The 20,625-nt window shown below is 43.2% G+C and overlaps 1 protein-coding gene across 1 annotated transcript in view; it reads left to right on the top strand.

The window, feature by feature from the left end:
• Positions 1-14,816, top strand: part of itsn1 (intersectin 1 (SH3 domain protein)) — a 119,664-nt gene extending 104,848 nt beyond the window's left edge. Inside the window, exons 35-46 of the mRNA XM_079249009.1 lie at positions 8,738-8,819; positions 9,163-9,261; positions 9,332-9,415; positions 9,521-9,604; positions 9,685-9,816; positions 11,981-12,061; positions 12,293-12,414; positions 13,011-13,093; positions 13,172-13,255; positions 13,376-13,440; positions 13,738-13,846; positions 13,956-14,816. Of these exons, the coding sequence (XP_079105135.1) occupies positions 8,738-8,819; positions 9,163-9,261; positions 9,332-9,415; positions 9,521-9,604; positions 9,685-9,816; positions 11,981-12,061; positions 12,293-12,414; positions 13,011-13,093; positions 13,172-13,255; positions 13,376-13,440; positions 13,738-13,846; positions 13,956-14,104 (1,174 nt within the window). The 3' untranslated portion in view covers positions 14,105-14,816. The remainder of the gene's footprint in view (positions 1-8,737; positions 8,820-9,162; positions 9,262-9,331; positions 9,416-9,520; positions 9,605-9,684; positions 9,817-11,980; positions 12,062-12,292; positions 12,415-13,010; positions 13,094-13,171; positions 13,256-13,375; positions 13,441-13,737; positions 13,847-13,955) is intronic.
• Positions 14,817-20,625: the final 5,809 nt, after the last annotated feature.

The raw sequence follows: 20,625 nt of genomic DNA, 5'->3' as shown, positions 1-20,625 counted from the left end.
GCTGGTTAGAGACATGTCTATAGCTGGTTGGAGACAGATCTATAGCTGGGTAGAGACAGATCTATAGCTGGTTGGAGACAGATCCATAGCTGGTTGGAGACAGATCTATAGCTGGTTAGAGACAGATCTATCGCTGGTTAGAGACAGATCTATCGCTGGTTGGCGACAGGTCTATCGCTGGTTAGAGACAGATCTATAGCTGGTTGGAGACAGATCTATCGCTGGTTGGAGACAGATCTATAGCTGGTTGGAGACAGATCTATCGCTGGTTTGAGACAGATCTATAGCTGGTTGGAGACAGATCTATAGCTGGGTAGAGACATGTCTATTGCTGGTTGGAGACAGATCTATCGCTGGGTAGAGACAGATCTATCGCTGGTTAGAGACAGATCTATCGCTGGTTAGAGACAGATCTATCGCTGGTTGGAGACAGATCTATCGCTGGTTAGAGACAGATCTATCGCTGGTTAGAGACAGATCTATCGCTGGTTAGAGACAGATCTATCGCTGGTTGGCGACAGATCTATCGCTGGTTAGAGACAGATCTATAGCTGGGTAGAGACATGTCTATAGCTGGTTGGAGACAGATCTATAGCTGGTTGGAGACAGATCTATCGCTGGTTGGAGACAGATCTATCGCTGGTTGGAGACAGATCTATCGCTGGTTGGAGACAGATCTATCGCTGGTTAGAGACAGATCTATCGCTGGTAGAGACAGATCTATCGCTGGGTAGAGACAGATCTATCGCTGGTTAGAGACAGATCTATAGCTGGTTGGAGACAGATCTATAGCTGGTTGGAGACAGATCTATCGCTGGTTAGAGACAGATCTATAGCTGGTTGGAGACAGATCTATAGCTGGTTGGAGACAGACCTATAGCTGGTTGGAGACAGACCTATAGCTGGGTTGAGACAGATCTATCGCTGGTTGGAGACAGATCTATAGCTGGTTGGAGACAGATCTATAGCTGGTTGGAGACAGACCTATAGCTGGGTTGAGACAGATCTATCGCTGGTTGGAGACAGATCTATAGCTGGTTGGAGACAGATCTATCGCTGGTTGGAGACAGATCTATCGCTGGTTGGAGACAGATCTATCGCTGGTTGGAGACAGACCTATAGCTGGGTTGAGACAGATCTATCGCTGGTTAGAGACAGATCTATCGCTGGTTAGAGACAGATCTATAGCTGGGTAGAGACATGTCTATAGCTGGTTGGAGACAGATCTATAGCTGGGTAGAGACAGATCTATAGCTGGTTGGAGACAGATCTATAGCTGGTTGGAGACAGATCTATAGCTGGTTGGAGACAGATCTATAGCTGGTTGGAGACAGATCTATAGCTGGGTAGAGACAGATCTATCGCTGGGTAGAGACAGATCTATAGCTGGTTAGAGACAGATCTATTGCTGGTTGGAGACAGATCTATCGCTGGTTAGAGACAGATCTATAGCTGGGTAGAGACATGTCTATAGCTGGTTGGAGACAGATCCATAGCTGGTTAGAGACAGATTTATAGCTGGTTAGAGACAGATCTATCGCTGGTTAGAGACAGATCTATTGCTGGTTAGAGAAAGATCTATAGCTGGGTAGAGACATGTCTATAGCTGGTTGGAGACAGATCTATCGCTGGTTGGAGACAGATCTATCGCTGGTTGGAGACAGATCTATCGCTGGTTAGAGAAAGATCTATAGCTGGGTAGAGACATGTCTATAGCTGGTTGGAGACAGATCTATAGCTGGTTGGAGACAGATCTATAGCTGGGTAGAGACATGTCTATTGCTGGTTGGAGACAGATCTATCGCTGGTTAGAGACAGATCTATCGCTGGTTGGAGACATATCTATAGCTGGGTAGAGACAGATCTATCGCTGGTTGGAGACAGATCTATCGCTGGTTGGAGACAGATCTATCGCTGGTTGGAGACAGATCTATAGCTGGGTAGAGACAGATCTATCGCTGGTTGGAGACAGATCTATCGCTGGTTGGAGACAGATCTATCGCTGGTTGGAGACAGATCTATCGCTGGTTGGAGACAGATCTATCGCTGGTTGGAGACAGATCTATCGCTGGTTGGAGACAGATCTATCGCTGGTTAGAGACATGTCTATAGCTGGTTGGAGACAGATCTATCGCTGGTTGGAGACAGATCTATAGCTGGGTAGAGACATGTCTATAGCTGGTTGGAGACAGATCTATCGCTGGTTGGAGACAGATCTATCGCTGGTTGGAGACAGATCTATCGCTGGTTGGAGACAGATCTATAGCTGGTTGGAGACAGATTTATCGCTGGTTGGAGACAGATCTATAGCTGGTTGGAGACAGATCTATAGCTGGTTGGAGACAGATCTATCGCTGGTTGGAGACAGATCTATAGCTGGGTAGAGACATGTCTATTGCTGGTTGGAGACAGATCTATAGCTGGGTAGAGACAGATCTATCGCTGGTTAGAGACAGATCTATCGCTGGTTAGAGACAGATCTTTTGCTGGTTGGAGACAGATCTATTGCTGGTTGGAGACAGATCTATCGCTGGTTGGAGACAGATCTATAGCTGGGTAGAGACAGATCTATCGCATGTTGGCGACAGGTCTATCGCTGGTTAGAGACAGATCTATAGCTGGTTGGAGACAGATCTATCGCTGGTTGGAGACAGATCTATAGCTGGTTGGAGACAGATCTATCGCTGGTTTGAGACAGATCTATAGCTGGTTGGAGACAGATCTATAGCTGGGTAGAGACATGTCTATTGCTGGTTGGAGACAGATCTATCGCTGGGTAGAGACAGATCTATCGCTGGTTAGAGACAGATCTATCGCTGGTTAGAGACAGATCTATAGCTGGTTGGAGACAGATCTATCGCTGGTTAGAGACAGATCTATCGCTGGTTAGAGACAGATCTATCGCTGGTTGGCGACAGATCTATCGCTGGTTAGAGACAGATCTATAGCTGGGTAGAGACATGTCTATAGCTGGTTGGAGACAGATCTATAGCTGGTTGGAGACAGATCTATCGCTGGTTGGAGACAGATCTATCGCTGGTTGGAGACAGATCTATCGCTGGTTGGAGACAGATCTATCGCTGGTTGGAGACAGATCTATCGCTGGTTAGAGACAGATCTATCGCTGGGTAGAGACAGATCTATCGCTGGGTAGAGACAGATCTATCGCTGGTTAGAGACAGATCTATAGCTGGTTAGAGACAGATCTATAGCTGGTTGGAGACAGATCTATCGCTGGTTAGAGACAGATCTATCGCTGGTTAGAGACAGATCTATCGCTGGTTAGAGACAGATCTATAGCTGGGTAGAGACATGTCTATAGCTGGTTGGAGACAGATCTATAGCTGGTTGGAGACAGATCTATCGCTGGTTAGAGACAGATCTATCGCTGGTTGGAGACAGATCTATCGCTGGTTGGAGACAGATCTATCGCTGGTTGGAGACAGATCTATCGCTGGTTGGAGACAGATCTATAGCTGGTTGGCGACAGATCTATAGCTGGTTAGAGACAGATCTATCGCTGGTTAGAGACATGTCTATAGCTGGTTGGAGACAGATCCATAGCTGGTTGGAGACATGTCTATAGCTGGTTGGAGACAGATCCATAGCTGGTTGGAGACAGATCTATAGCTGGTTAGAGACAGATCTATCGCTGGTTAGAGACAGATCTATCGCTGGTTGGCGACAGGTCTATCGCTGGTTAGAGACAGATCTATAGCTGGTTGGAGACAGATCTATCGCTGGTTGGAGACAGATCTATAGCTGGTTAGAGACAGATCTATCGCTGGTTAGAGACAGATCTATCGCTGGTTGGCGACAGGTCTATCGCTGGTTAGAGACAGATCTATAGCTGGTTGGAGACAGATCTATCGCTGGTTGGAGACAGATCTATAGCTGGTTGGAGACAGATCTATAGCTGGTTTGAGACAGATCTATAGCTGGTTGGAGACAGATCTATAGCTGGGTAGAGACATGTCTATTGCTGGTTGGAGACAGATCTATCGCTGGGTAGAGACAGATCTATCGCTGGTTAGAGACAGATCTATCGCTGGTTAGAGACAGATCTATAGCTGGTTGGAGACAGATCTATCGCTGGTTAGAGACAGATCTATCGCTGGTTAGAGACAGATCTATCGCTGGTTGGCGACAGATCTATCGCTGGTTAGAGACAGATCTATAGCTGGGTAGAGACATGTCTATAGCTGGTTGGAGACAGATCTATAGCTGGTTGGAGACAGATCTATAGCTGGTTGGAGACAGATCTATCGCTGGTTGGAGACAGATCTATCGCTGGTTGGAGACAGATCTATCGCTGGTTAGAGACAGATCTATCGCTGGGTAGAGACAGATCTATCGCTGGGTAGAGACAGATCTATCGCTGGTTAGAGACAGATCTATAGCTGGTTGGAGACAGATCTATAGCTGGTTGGAGACAGATCTATCGCTGGTTAGAGACAGATCTATAGCTGGTTGGAGACAGATCTATAGCTGGTTGGAGACAGACCTATAGCTGGGTTGAGACAGATCTATCGCTGGTTGGAGACAGATCTATAGCTGGTTGGAGACAGATCTATAGCTGGTTGGAGACAGACCTATAGCTGGGTTGAGACAGATCTATCGCTGGTTGGAGACAGATCTATAGCTGGTTGGAGACAGATCTATCGCTGGTTGGAGACAGATCTATAGCTGGTTGGAGACAGATCTATAGCTGGTTAGAGACAGATCTATCGCTGGTTAGAGACAGATCTATAGCTGGGTAGAGACATGTCTATAGCTGGTTGGAGACAGATCTATAGCTGGGTAGAGACAGATCTATAGCTGGTTGGAGACAGATCTATAGCTGGTTGGAGACAGATCTATAGCTGGTTGGAGACAGATCTATAGCTGGTTGGAGACAGATCTATAGCTGGGTAGAGACAGATCTATCGCTGGGTAGAGACAGATCTATAGCTGGTTAGAGACAGATCTATTGCTGGTTGGAGACAGATCTATCGCTGGTTAGAGACAGATCTATAGCTGGGTAGAGACATGTCTATAGCTGGTTGGAGACAGATCCATAGCTGGTTAGAGACAGATTTATAGCTGGTTAGAGACAGATCTATCGCTGGTTAGAGACAGATCTATTGCTGGTTAGAGAAAGATCTATAGCTGGGTAGAGACATGTCTATAGCTGGTTGGAGACAGATCTATCGCTGGTTGGAGACAGATCTATCGCTGGTTGGAGACAGATCTATCGCTGGTTGGAGACAGATCTATAGCTGGTTGGAGACAGATCTATAGCTGGTTGGAGACAGATCTATAGCTGGGTAGAGACATGTCTATTGCTGGTTGGAGACAGATCTATCGCTGGTTAGAGACAGATCTATCGCTGGTTGGAGACAGATCTATAGCTGGGTAGAGACAGATCTATCGCTGGTTGGAGACAGATCTATCGCTGGTTGGAGACAGATCTATCGCTGGTTGGAGACAGATCTATAGCTGGGTAGAGACAGATCTATCGCTGGTTGGAGACAGATCTATCGCTGGTTGGAGACAGATCTATCGCTGGTTGGAGACAGATCTATCGCTGGTTGGAGACAGATCTATCGCTGGTTAGAGACATGTCTATAGCTGGTTGGAGACAGATCTATCGCTGGTTGGAGACAGATCTATAGCTGGGTAGAGACATGTCTATAGCTGGGTAGAGACATGTCTATAGCTGGGTAGAGACATGTCTATAGCTGGTTGGAGACAGATCTATCGCTGGTTGGAGACAGATCTATCGCTGGTTGGAGACAGATCTATAGCTGGTTGGAGACAGATTTATCGCTGGTTGGAGACAGATCTATAGCTGGTTGGAGACAGATCTATAGCTGGTTGGAGACAGATCTATCGCTGGTTGGAGACAGATCTATAGCTGGGTAGAGACATGTCTATTGCTGGTTGGAGACAGATCTATAGCTGGGTAGAGACAGATCTATCGCTGGGTAGAGACAGATCTATCGCTGGTTAGAGACAGATCTATCGCTGGTTAGAGACAGATCTTTTGCTGGTTGGAGACAGATCTATTGCTGGTTGGAGACAGATCTATCGCTGGTTGGAGACAGATCTATAGCTGGGTAGAGACATGTCTATAGCTGGTTGGAGACAGATCTATAGCTGGTTGGAGACAGATCTATCGCTGGTTAGAGACAGATCTATAGCTGGTTGTAGACAGATCTATCGCTGGTTGGAGACAGATCTATAGCTGGTTGGAGACAGATCTATAGCTGGTTGGAGACAGATCTATCGCTGGTTGGAGACAGATCTATCGCTGGTTAGAGACAGATCTATAGCTGGGTAGAGACAGATCTATAGCTGGTTAGAAACAGATCTATAATTGGGTAGAGACAGATCTATAGCTGGTTAGAGACAGATCAATAGCTGGTTGGAGACAGATCTATAGCTGGTTGGAGACAGATCTATTGCTGGTTGGAGACAGATCTATAGCTGGTTGGAGACAGATCTATAGCTGGTTGGAGACAGATCTATCGCTGGTTAGAGACAGATCTATAGCTGGGTAGAGACAGATCTATAGCTGGTTGGAAACAGATCTATAATTGGGTAGAGACAGATCTATAGCTGGTTAGAGACAGATCAATAGCTGGTTGGAGACAGATCTATCGCTGGTTGGAGACAGATCTATCGCTGGTTGGAGACAGATCTATAGCTGGTTGGAGACATCTATAGCTGGTTGGAGACAGATCTATCGCTGGTTGGAGACAGATTTATCGCTGGTTGGAGACAGATCTATAGCTGGTTGGAGACAGATCTATCGCTGGTTGGAGACAGATCTATAGCTGGTTAGAGACAGATCTATAGCTGGTTGGAGACAGATCTATAGCTGGTTGGAGACAGATCTATAGCTGGTTGGAGACAGATCTATCGCTGGTTGGAGACAGATCTATCGCTGGTTGGAGACAGATCTATCGCTGGTTGGAGACAGATCTATCGCTGGTTAGAGACAGATCTATCGCTGGTTGGAGACAGATCTATCGCTGGTTGGAGACAGATCTATCGCTGGTTGGAGACAGATCAATAGCTGGTTGGAGACAGATCTATAGCTGGTTGGAGACAGATCTATCGCTGGTTGGAGACAGATCTATAGCTGGTTGGAGACAGATCTATAGCTGGTTGGAGACAGATCTATAGCTGGGTAGAGACATGTCTATAGCTGGTTGGAGACAGATCTATAGCTGCTTAGAGACAGATCTATAGCTGGTTGGAGACAGATCTATAGCTGGTTGGAGACAGATCTATCGCTGGTTGGAGACAGATCTATAGCTGGTTAGAGACAGATCTATAGCTGGTTGGAGACAGATCTATAGCTGGTTGGAGACAGATCTATAGCTGGTTGGAGACAGATTTATCGCTGGTTGGAGACAGATCTATAGCTGGTTGGAGACAGATCTATAGCTGGTTGGAGACAGATCTATAGCTGGTTGGAGACAGATCTATCGCTGGTTAGAGACAGATCTATAGCTGGGTAGAGACATGTCTATTGCTGGTTGGAGACAGATCTATAGCTGGGTAGAGACAGATCTATCGCTGGTTAGAGACAGATCTATAGCTGGTTTGAGACAGATCTATAGCTGGTTGGAGACAGATCTATCGCTGGTTGGAGACAGATCTATAGCTGGTTGGAGACAGATCTATAGCTGGTTGGAGACAGGTCTATAGCTGGTTGGAGACAGATCTATAGCTGGTTGGAGACAGATCTATCGCTGGTTGGAGACAGATCTATAGCTGGTTGGAGACAGATCTATAGCTGGTTGGAGACAGATCTATAGCTGGTTGGAGACAGATCTATCGCTGGTTGGAGACAGATCTATAGCTGGGTAGAGACATGTCTATTGCTGGTTGGAGACAGATCTATCGCTGGTTAGAGACAGATCTATAGCTGGGTAGAGACAGATCTATCGCTGGTTAGAGACAGATCTATCGCTGGTTAGAGACAGATCTATCGCTGGTTAGAGACAGATCTATCGCTGGTTAGAGACAGATCTGTAGTTTTGAAGCTTTAACTTGTGCATTTAATCATGTTTTGTTTACTTACTGGTGTTTATTGAGGTTGAGTTTAATTGGGGGGGGGGGGGGGGGGGGGGGTCCACTGCTTTTTAGTATTTCAATGAATAGGGTTCTCAAGGAGAATAAGTTTGGAATCCCTGATCTTGCCTGCCCAAGAAGACATTGAAAATTTGTTTAGAATAGAATAGAATAGAATAGAATTCATGAGGCAAACTGGGGGTTTCAGAGGATGGATGCTGCTTTAGTAAAACAACTCGTTTACCATTTTTTTCTAAAATCATCAAAGCTTTTCTTTCTGAGTGTGGTTTCGTTTTGTTGTCGGTTTTCACCACCCATCACAAGCCATCTTTACCATAACTTAATCATCTTTCCTATAACTTAAGCATCTTTACTATAACTTAACCATCTTTACCATAACTTAACCATCTTTACTATAACTTAACCATCTTTACCATAACTTAACCATCTTTACCATAACTTAAGCATCTTTACTATAACTTAACCATCTTTACCATAACTTAACCATCTTTACCATAACTTAACCATTACCTGGTAAAGAACAGGAAAAGATGTGCCTTGTCTCATATTTGTCCATGTTTAACATGTTATTTAGCCGAGCTCCCCCCCAAGCTTGGATTCTGCTGACTCCTCGTCTGTTTCTAATGTGACTAAAATGCATTCCTGTGTTCAGGTTCTGTTCATGTCAGCTGAACGGCGCCACGCTGATTCAGCAGAAAACGGACGACAACCCTGAGATTAAAGACTTCCTGAAGGTATTCATTCCTGAGACCGTCTCAGCACAGAAACCCAAAGAGGAGCTGCTTTTGCTTTTATTTCTTTCTCTTTTTATTGTGTTTTAATTATAAAAGCAGATTGAGCCGTGATTCAATGTAAAAGCTGCTCCTTTTTTCTTTTGTCTTCTTGCTGAGATGACAGTTGCTACCAGAGAAATAAATGAGTTTTTAAGCCTTTGTTAGTCTCAGAGCTCCTCCATTCGGATGGAACTTTATCTCATTTCAGCAGGTTGTACGTGCACATTTACGTTTGTTAAAAAGGTGTAAATGTGAGTTTAGTGCCTCCTGTTTGAAGAAGAAACTTGTCCTGTCTCCCCTTCAGAGATTGGCCATGGATCCGCGGTGTAAAGGCATGCCTCTGTCCAGCTTCCTGCTCAAACCCATGCAGAGAGTCACACGCTACCCTCTCATCATCAAAAACGTACGTTCTGCTTCCACACGTGTCGCATTTACCACGTTAGAGCACCTGAGGAACTTTGTTTGTTTGACAGATCATCGAGAACACTCCGGAGTCGCATCCAGACCACAGCCACCTGAAAGCTGCTCTGGAAAAAGCAGAGGAGCTGTGCTCTCAGGTGAACACGCAAACACGTGAAGCACACGCCTTATTGGATGGAGGAGATGGAGGAAACCATCTGCGAGTGCGGCCGCTGTTTGTTCAGTGTGTTTGTGTGTTTTAGGTGAACGAGGGCGTAAGGGAGAAGGAGAACTCGGACCGGCTGGAGTGGATTCAGGCTCATGTTCAGTGTGAGGGTCTGTCAGAGGTACGAATGAGGCGCTGCTTCAGGAAAATCCAGGATTTACCGCCTGAATGAGAGAATAACACTCCCTCTCTGTCCGCCAGCAACTGGTGTTCAACTCCGTCACCAACTGTTTGGGTCCCAGGAAATTCCTCCACAGTGGGAAGCTGTTCAAAGCCAAGAGCAGCAAGGAGCTGTACGGCTTTCTGTTCAACGACTTCCTGCTGCTGACGCAGGTCAGTTGCTTAAACGCTCTTATTCTAACTCCGCTAACGGGTCGGAGCCTCCGATTGGTTCCTTCCTGCAGGGTGATGATCTGAAAAAACAAGCAGCTTCTCATCACGTTGTCATAGCCAAGATGTCCTTCTGCTTCAGAGGTCAGATCATCAGCATCAACGGAGAAAACGTGTCCGGAGATGCAGAAATGACTAAATCTGCGTTCAGAACTGTTCAACACTGCATCAAACCCCAGACGGAGGGCGGGAAGAAATGTGGCGAAAAAAACCGGCTGAATGAAACGTTTGGTGGAATCAGTCGATGATAAAACAGCAGCAGAACTCAGTTCCATGTTTAACATGGAAGGAAGAACATTTCCACATGAAGAACGGGCCTGAAATCCACCAATCAGAGAGAAGAACCGCTGAAAAGCCTTCAGCTCTCTGGACAGCAGAAAGACTGGACCCTGGAGCTGGAAGAAGGTCCTGTGGTCTGATCAGTCCAGATAGAGCGGCAACCTCCGGCGGTTAAAAGTGAAGCCGATGCGGAAGTGCATAAACCTGCAGTTCCCCCTTCATCCACTAGGGGCTGCAAAACAGAGCAAATCCCCATGGACTCCCATGTTAAAAAGACCAACTTCACAGCAGGAATAAACATGTTTACAGCAGGAATAAACATGTTTACAGCAGGAATAAACATGTTTACAGCAGGAATAAACATGTTTACAGCAGCAATAAACACGTTTACAGCAGGAATAAACACGTTTACAGCAGGAATAAACACGTTTACAGCAGGAATAAACATGTTTACAGCAGCAATAAACATGTTTACAGCAGGAATAAACATGTTTACAGCAGGAATAAACATGTTTACAGCAGGAATAAACATGTTTACAGCAGGAATAAACATGTTTACCGCAGGAATAAACATGTTTACAGCAGGAATAAACATGTTTACAGCAGGAATAAACATGTTTACAGCAGGAGTAAACATGTTTACAGCAGGAATAAACATGTTTACAGCAGCAATAAACATGTTTACAGCAGCAATAAACATGTTTACAGCAGCAATAAACATGTTTACAGCAGGAGTAAACATGTTTACAGCAGGAATAAACATGTTTACAGCAGGAATAAACATGTTTACAGCAGCAATAAACATGTTTACAGCAGAAATAAACATGTTTACAGCAGGAATAAACATGTTTACAGCAGCAATAAACATGTTTACAGCAGGAATAAACATGTTTACAGCAGAAATAAACATGTTTACAGCAGGAATAAACATGTTTACAGCCTGGTACAAAAATCCATTTTAGGTTTAATAGGTCAGGTTTACCTTCATGACAACTGTGGGGGAAGTGGATTTTTTTCTAACTCTTCTGTTTAAAAGTAATTTAATCTCGTCTTTCAGCATATTTAGGGGCGTGTCCTTTTGATTGACAGGTCCCCCATCTCCCACTTCAAGTCAGAAGAACGTAGAACAACCGCGGTTTTTAGCCGGTTAACAACGTGACTTAGCTTTAGCCCGCTTACCTCCGTTAGCTCGGTTAGCTCTTAGCTACAGAAAGCTCGGAGTTCGCTCGATGTCAATCATCCACCATGACGCTCACAGCCCCCCTCTCAGCTCCACCTCTTTGCCCATATTTGTATTTTCTGGGAGAGACGACGCGCATGCCCCTGCCAAGATGGTGATGGTAGGAACCGCCCACCGAGCTTCATTTCAGCTCTTCAGAAACCTACGGGTGACGTCACGGAGGCTCCGCCCATCTTTTATATACAGTCTATGATCCCAATCCAGTCTGTTCCAGACTCATGTGGTCTCACCTTTCTCTGCTTGTGCGTCGGCTGTACAACTCAACAGGCTACAATGGTTTCTGAAGGTATTGTTCTGTTTTCTGCAACAACTAATGGAGGGCTGCTTAAACGCACCAACTTATGTGCGTAGCCATCACCGGAGACGGAAATGCAGGAGACGGACAGTCCATTTCCTGCATTTTCTATCTCCAGCGTCCAGCCTAAATGGTCCTTCAGAAGAGAGGGAGATGATGCTGACATCATAGCTGGTGTTCCTGTACAAGCCGTCTGTGATCTGCGGTTGCTTCAGGTGTTATTGACTGATGCATCAAATTCTGTTTTATTTAGCTGCTTTTCATGCTGACATCACTTTTGTCTGTCCTCACAGGTGACTAAACCTCTGGGCTCATCTGGATCAGACAAAGTCTTCTCCTCAAAAACACACCTGCAGTACCGCATGTACAAGACGGTGAGACAACACAGCCTAAAGGACTTGTTGATGAGGAAAAAGACAAGTTTTTTCACTCTTTTCTCTTCTGGCACTTGAATCAAATTGTTTTCTTTTCATCTTTGGGAAACTTTTCCTTGAAGCCAGCTGAACTGAATGTCTTCTAATGTCTTAAATGTGTTTACAATGGTAGTTGTTTGGAATAAATGTATGCATTTCCTCCATTTAACTGAGACTTCTGGTCACTTTCAGCCAATCTTCTTGAACGAAGTGTTAGTGAAGCTGCCAACAGACCCGTCAGGAGACGAACCTCTCTTCCACATCTCCCACATAGACAGGGTTTACACGCTCAGAGCCGAGAGCATCAATGAAAGGTAAAATAAAAAAACCAAACACAACTGCTTTGTGTGGCAAAGTGAGAAAGTTTAACTCATCTCTGCAGAGGAAACGATGCATTCTGGTTCGTATGAACCAACCATCACATGGCTGAAAGTCCTCTTTAACGTACCGAGTCATGAAGTCTCATTCCTCCGACTGAGGAGCTCAGACCTTTTGAGCAACTAAAGCACAAAAGGAATTAGTTTGAAGATATTATCACATTTACAATTTATTGCATCAGCATACTGTCACGATGTTCCGGAAGATTTCACAATCAACAAATACGGTTTTTACCAGTAAGGGTGCCTGGATTGGGTATAAGAGGAGAACTCAGTAAAGGTTTAGTTTTTCCTTGCAAGGATGGATTATAGTTCACTAGTTTGTGCCAATCTTCATTCTAAAATAACAATGTGTTCTTATGGATCTTGGATTCTTATTTGAAGGAAAATGTTAAATGTGACGTGAACCTCATTTAAAAAATCATTTTAGATCATGTAAATTGTTCACATGGTCTGGCCTGATTGGTTGTTTATGAAACACTGCAAACATCCAGCTTGACCAGGTTTACCTCGGTGTGTTTGTTTTTACGCAGGACGGCGTGGGTTCAGAAAATAAAGGCCGCGTCGGAGCTTTTCATTGAGACGGAGAAGAAGAAGAGGGAGAAGGCGTATCTGGGTATCTGTCCCGCTGCCATCTCTTCATCCAGGTTTGTTTCTTGTTGCAACAGCTGCTTACTCTCTGCGTCTCTCTCAGTCCGCTCTCAGAGGGCTACTGGTATCGGCAGGCTGATGGTCAACATCGTGGAGGGGATTGAGCTCAAACCCTGTCGCTCCCACGGTACGTAAACACTCCTTATTGATGACAAAGAAAAGGCTTAATGTTGTTTATTTGGCTTTTAGTAAATAATTTCCTTTCATCATCAGTCTGATCAGCTGTTCTTCTTCTTTGTATCGGCAGGAAAAAGTAATCCATACTGTGAAGTGACCATGGGATCCCAGTGCCATATCACGAAAACATTACAGGTGCGACGTCTCTTACATTTACAGCTGATTTTCTTCTTTTTCGTTGCCTATGAGGACGTTGTCGTCGTACGTCTCCGTCCTCATACTTCCATGTGTGTTTTACGTTGTCGTGGTTCTGTCGGTTCATCCACCAGGGGGCAGCACTGCGTTCAGTGACACCGGCAGTGGCGGGAACGCACCGCTAACTGTCCATAAAACACCAGAAGAAGAAAAAACACTTTTTTTTTTTTTTATTTGCTGTTCTCAACCTCTTTCTGAGCATAGCCTCATTCTGTTTGTGATCTTCTGTCTTTTCAGGACACGCTGAATCCGAAGTGGAATTCCAACTGTCAGTTTTTCATTAAGGACCTTGAACAGGACGTCCTCTGTATCACTGTGTTTGAACGGGACCAGTTCTCACCCGACGGTCCGTGTTGCTGCTTTTTAAAACATCCTTTTGTTTTCTCGCCTGTCCTCCCGAGGGGACATACGACTCCCATTTCCATTTTTATCTCACCTGTCTTCTCGCTCTGCAGACTTCCTGGGCAGGACGGAGATCCGATTGGCCGAAATAAAGAAGGACCAGGGCTCTAAAGGACCAATCACAAAGAGGCTTCTGCTCCACGAGGTTCCCACAGGGGAGATCGTGGTTAGGTTGGACCTCCAGCTGTTTGAAGAACCATGAAACCCGGCTGGACTGGACAAGCCTGAGAAGGAACTGAAAGCTAGGATCTGGACCCCAGAGCTGGGCTGGATTAAGCTGGACTGGAGGACTGGTCTGGTCTGGAGTGATTTAGCCAGTAGAGCCTAATGTGAAAATCAGACTTTTGTATCCATATTATTTAAGTTTTACTTTAAAAAAAAAGTAGATGTCTTGACTTAAACGTAGAAAAACTTTGAAGTCTCACCGTAGAGATTCGTAGCGAGTGTGAAGGGGTTGGGATGAAGATCGGTAAATCAGAGACCGTGGTCCTCAGCCGGTAAAGGGTGGAGAGTCCTCTCTGGGTCAGGAATGAGGTCCTGCCCCAAGTGGAGGAGTTCCTGTATGTCAGGGTCTTGTTCATAAGTGATGGAGTGTCAATCGATCGATCAATGAGGTGTCTGCAGGGACGTGGATTCTGCATCAGTCTGTCATGGTGAAGAAGGAGCTGAGCTGAAAGGCGAAGCTTTCGAGTTACAGGTCTATGTTCCTACCGTCATGTATGATCACCAGCTGTGGGCGGAGACCGAAAGATCACAAATACAAGCGTCTGAAATGCGTTTCCTCTGCAGGGTGTCTCGGCTCTCCGTTAGAGGTAGAAGCTCGATCCTCCAGAGGCGATCAGAGTAGAGACGCTGCTCCTCCACCTCAAGAGGAGCCTGTTGAGGTGGATCAGATATCTGGTCAGGATGCCTCCTGGACATCTTGTCCAGACATGGCCCTCTAGGAGGAGATCCAGAGGAAGAGCCGGGACATGCTGGAAGGATCATATCTCTCAGCTGGACTGGGAATGCCTCGGGATCCCAGGACAAGCTGGGCAGGGAGGGGTGGAGGGAGGGAGAGAGGGAGGGATGGATGGAAGAATGGGTGGATAGATGGAGGGGTGGAGGGATAGATGGATGGATGGAGGGATAGATGGAGGGATGGATGGAGGGATGGAGGGATAGATGGAGGGGTGGAGGGATAGATGGAGGGATGGAGGGATAGATGGAGGGATGGATGGAGGGATAGATGGAGGGGTGGAGGGATGGATGGAGGGATAGATGGAGGGGTGGAGGGATAGATGGAGGGATGGATGGAGGGATAGATGGAGGGATGGATGGAGGGATAGATGGAGGGATGGAGGGATAGATGGAGGGATGGATGGAGGGATAGATGGAGGGATGGAGGGATAGATGGAGGGGTGGATGGAGGGATAGATGGAGGGGTGGAGGGATGGATGGAGGGATAGATGGAGGGGTGGAGGGATGGTCTCACTACATCGTAGCTGCACATAATTCCAGTCCAACAGATCTGCTCCACGGTGGGAGGTTTAAAAGGAATGGAGGCTAAATCCGGGACCAGTTTCTGTTCCAGTCCAGTCCATGTCCTCCCTCGGCGCGGTCCAGCTCGGTACTCGGTCCAGTCTTAGAGATGTTTTCTTTCCTTCTGCATCGTCCAGACAGTCTCACCGACAATCCCAGCCCTTTTTTTATCCAAGCAAACCCTCTGTGTGAATGAGTGTTCGGCTGCGCGAGCGTCGACTTGGACAAGCTCGGTTCCGTCTTTCCTTTTACGTTGAGTCTCTCAGTCATCGACTCTTCAGGCTTTCAGCACATTAACAGACTTTGATGTTTCTGGGGTTTTGTCTGTAATGATGTCCGCTTGACTCTCGTCACATTAAACCCAGAAAGTGCTAAATATGTCCAGGTTTAGTAGATATGCTATCAGTGCTAATAAGCTAAAGGATGGAAAGTTATTAACCCAACATGTGACCCGTGTTCTGTGTGTTTACAGACAAACTACAGATAAGTTAAGGTGCCTCTCTCCCATGCACCAAGAACAGTAATGTGTCTGAAGGAACAGGTACGACAGCTGAATTAAATCAAGGTACTGTGAAGAAGAATGTCTTAACTTTTGGTTTGTTTTTTAGCTAGTATAGATTAAAATCTGTCACATGTCTCAACTCTGGCGTTATTCTGCTGCTGTTGATCCATCACAGTGGCCGTCACTATGCAGGGAGGATTAAAAAAACATCAACTAACATGAATTATAGATTATCTCCACACTTTTAACCCCATGGAGACGCAGTGCACGATGTTACGGCACTCCCAGCACCTCTAAACTATTATTACAGCTGCCATATTGAACAACCAGAGTAAGAACGATTGCCGGTAACATGAGCGGTTCTAGGATATCATTGTTTTTTAAATCAACAAAACCAACTCTAACCTAAGTTTTGTCTTTTCCATCTCTATAAACATTTATCTGTGTTTTAAATATGCAAATTAAGTTGGGAAGGGACTAAATCTTGGTTTCCTGTTTTAAAAAAGATGAACACGAGAACTAAATTAGTCTGGAAATCATCGGTACTGTCTAAAAAATGTATTTATATTTTATTTATCTTTTTATTTGCTCTTTATTTACTTATTTATTTGAATTAAAACAATGGCTAGTGGAGCTTATGGATAGAGCCTCATAGCACCGAAACCTGAATCATTTCCTGTTGATTCCAAAATAAAAGTCATCAAACGGTACGATAGGGATGCATACTTTCTTTATTAACTACGGTACATGGTAAATAATGGTTAAATATTAACAACAGTCCAGGACTGATAAAGTACGACTCATTCTGATTGTAAAATCAGGCTAAAACAGAGTTCACACAGTTAGAATAAGTCGTATCTCATTAATTCATTCATGACTGACCCAAAACAAAATGGACAAAATAAAATTCTTTTCAATTTCAAGTCTTTATTCTGCCTTTTGACAAAATGTACAAACATTCATGTTCTATTTTTACCTGTGTGTCAGAGTTACAGAGTGCAAAAGGTGTCCACAGGAAGGCAGAAGATGAGAAACAGGTTGTATACGGCTGGGTTTTCAGTAGGCTTTACCATGAAGTCATTTGGTGGACATGATATGATATATTAGGTGTTATTGGGGTAAATGCTACAGTTATAATACAGTAATAATACAGTTATAACAAACACCTAAAGCTGAAGCAGCAAGTTAAAGCAAAACACTTTAAACTCTTGAGGCACCTTTAAAAAAAAAAAAAAAAAAAAAATTTACCCTAAATACCAAAATAAGTGTCATAAAAATGTATTATTTCTTTTTTTTTCACATCAGAGCTTTTTTTTAACTTCAGCAACTTCAAACTTAAACATACAAACATATATAATAATTAAAAAACAGTTTTTATGAGGTTAAATAGTTTTGAATGCCCCTTTCGTCATAATAAACCTACTTTTTTCATAAGAAAGGCAGAATATGCAATATGATAACAATATATTTTATTGTTCAAAAGTTTGTTAATAATGGGAACCAATGGGATCAAACCGTGTCAGCAATAAAGGGGAGGATGGAATTTTAAACATAAAACAATAAAAAATTCTGGTCACGTTTCTTACGATTAGCTTTTAAACTGAAGCCAATATCTTGAGAATCAAAAATGGAAATTAAGATGAAAGTCCATGTTTGGTTTTTAAAGGTGCCTCGAGGGTTAAAGTCCTTCAAATTGGGAATAAAATCTGCAAAAGCAAGTTAGCAAGAAACCTTTTAGCTAGCAAGCTATATAACCTGGCAAAAGCTCAATAGGCTTACAGCACTGAATATTTGCTTTTATTCAACTAATTCCTCATGTGTTTTGTTTTTTTGTTAAAAATATGGGAGATTTGTTCAGAAAAGAAATAAGTGTGTGTTTATTTACTGTATTGTGCCTTCACATGAACATGCGAACGCAAAATGGAGGAAAATGACCTCTTCGCTCACAGATTACACTTTTCTGTTGGTAACAGCTACACATTTAGCATATCATTAATGTAATTTTCAGGTTAAAAAAGAAAAATAAAAGAAAAAACCCTCAGGATTTATTTTCCAGGCAGTGTAAATCTTTCTAGTTTATTGACCTGAGGATTAAAAATGGCGACTGCATTAGCCAGCAGGCGAGACAACCGCTACAGAAATGTTAGCTAGCTACTTTACCTGTTCATATAGTTAGACCTTTTAATTTAACGCCACGGTTATAGTACTAGTATGAATAATCACTGAGACAACCGTTACCTTAGTGACCAGCCACTGTCCAATCAGCAGCTCGACTCTGTGGAGGAAGGTGTGAGCGAATGTTTGTGTTTTCTCAGACTGAAACTGACGATGATGATGATGATGTACGGCTCCCTGCTAAGCCTCTACACCCCCCCCCCAGTAACCCAGTTTGAAACCATTCTTACTGTCTACCTTCCAGGTTGTGTAAAATACTGCTGTTATCTGAGAGTTAATATATGAGCGCTGTGGAGGCCATAAAGACAGCCTGCTGTTAATTATCACTGTAGAAGAAGATGTACGTTGTTGTCTTTCAATGTTCAGAATAAAATTCAGTTGGACCAAGATTTCAGCTGTCCACATTAGTCATGTGTTTTTGTTTTTTTTAACCACATTTATGTTATTTATTCCATCAACACATCCCATCGTATTGATACGAGCGTTTTTATTATTTTAGGTCGTGGATGTGAGTCGAGAGGAAAGAGTTATCTGTAAAAAGTTCCCGTATAGATATATTGGATCCAGGTGAAAAGTCATTTGGCATCATTCACTAATTATGAACAAATGTGTTACTAATTCCTTCCTCCGAACTTTTTATAAATATCGTCGCATTAATTCATTTCTGTTTATGAACACTTAAGAACAGTTGAGTCTCAATACGTTTAAACAAAGTCAGCTTTCATGTTTCATGTCATGTTCTACTTTTCTGTTACTGCAAATAAATACAAAAACATAAATATATATAAATAAATACAGCAATAAAATAACTGCATTTTGATTACTGCTAGAACTGTGCAAAATCTAAACATTACAATAAAAATAACACGTTTCTAAATGCCGCTCAGATATCGCTAAAAACTCTCTACAATCTCACGAAGGCAGCTTGATAGAGGAAACGTCGTCAGCATCATGTTCCGTTGTCAATCGTGATGCCACGCCCCTATCGCCCTTAGCCACGCCCACCACACCGGATGACGGCCAAAACTTCAAAACTAAAAAACTGAATTCTGAAAAGTGTAAAATAAGTCTGAAGGTGAAATAAATATCTGAAACTGTAAATAAACTTTATTGTGAAAATCTGAAATATGAAACAAAAAGAAAAAAAAATCACATCCTAAAAAGTAAAATACCGACAATAATTAATTTAGAAAAACTCATTAAAATAATCACATTGAAATTCATAATTGATGCAAACATTTGATATTCTTTTTCTTTATTTTGAATTAATTTTACAGATATTTTGAGGAATTTTACAGATGCTGTCATAAGAAAATTGCTTTCTACTAAAACCACCTGCTAGATCCAGGTGGCCCCAACAAACACTGGATGGTAAAACATATATTTACTCTTCCTTTTAAGTTTATACTTCTAAACAAGATCAAAAAGCTGCTCTTTAAAATTATGTTTAAATATTACCGTTAACTCTCATTTATAGATACAGTGCAGACCTGGTTTAAGGGAAATGTGCAGTTTTTGCCTAAATGACTGAAACTGTAGGTCACTTATTTCTTTTTTTTTTGTAACGTGTGCATTTTCTATAAATTCTGGTCTGATTTCTAATTAGATCTTAAGAAACATTCGAACAAGAATTTTTCTCTAAATGAGTCTGATCTGCTGATATTATTTAGAAACTCTAACTTCACCAAAAATTAATCATTCATCATCAACTTACTGATTTTAGGAGGTTTTATACATAAAATAAAATTCTTTAAAAATTCCAATCTGAGTGCTTATTTTTATGTACCTCAAAATGAAAATACAGCATCTAAAGCTTACAAACTATGAATATATTGTTTGAACCCCTTCTGAATGATCTGCATGTACTCTTTATTTTCTCTCACCTTCTTGTTACTGATCATCTGTATAATTACATTTATCAGTATTTTGTACATGTTCTAAACTGCAAACATTCATTTAGAAACAATAAAAATGAAGAAAAAAAAAACTTGTGCGTCTTCTTCAGGTGCTTTTTATTTGGCAGTTTTTGCGCCGTGTCCTTCCTCCTGATCCTCTTCTTTTGTTGTTTGCCAGCTGTGCAACTCAACACTGCCCCCGGTGATTTCTGGTAGTATCGCTCCGTTTTCTTTGGCAAGAGACAGATAGCTAAACTATCGACCGAAACTGTCCGTCCATCTGCGTCCAGCATAAATGGGCCTTTAAGGACATCTGGCTCTGATTTGGCTTCATAAAAGTAATTGGGATAAAAAAAAATTTAAAAAAAGTACTTTTCTTTTTATCTCGGCACACGACGGAAGAAACACATCTGTGACTGCTTTAGGATGGAAAACATAATAGTACATGTTCAGTACATAATGAGAAACACTGTGCTGCGTACCTGCAGACATAAACAGAAGGCTTTAGGCTGAACTCATAAACATTTCCGGCTGCGGTCGATTAAAAACTCCACTTTGCACATTAGAATTAAAGCTTCTTACTAAACAGAGACTGGTGAAAACAGTCATACTCTCACGGCATATTCTTGG

Source organism: Telmatherina bonti (assembly GCF_933228915.1).
Source record: "Telmatherina bonti genome assembly, chromosome: 11".
Taxonomy (NCBI): domain Eukaryota; kingdom Metazoa; phylum Chordata; class Actinopteri; order Atheriniformes; family Telmatherinidae; genus Telmatherina; species Telmatherina bonti.
Note: the sequence above shows the minus strand (reverse complement) of the source record. Positions and strands in the feature narration are given on the sequence as shown.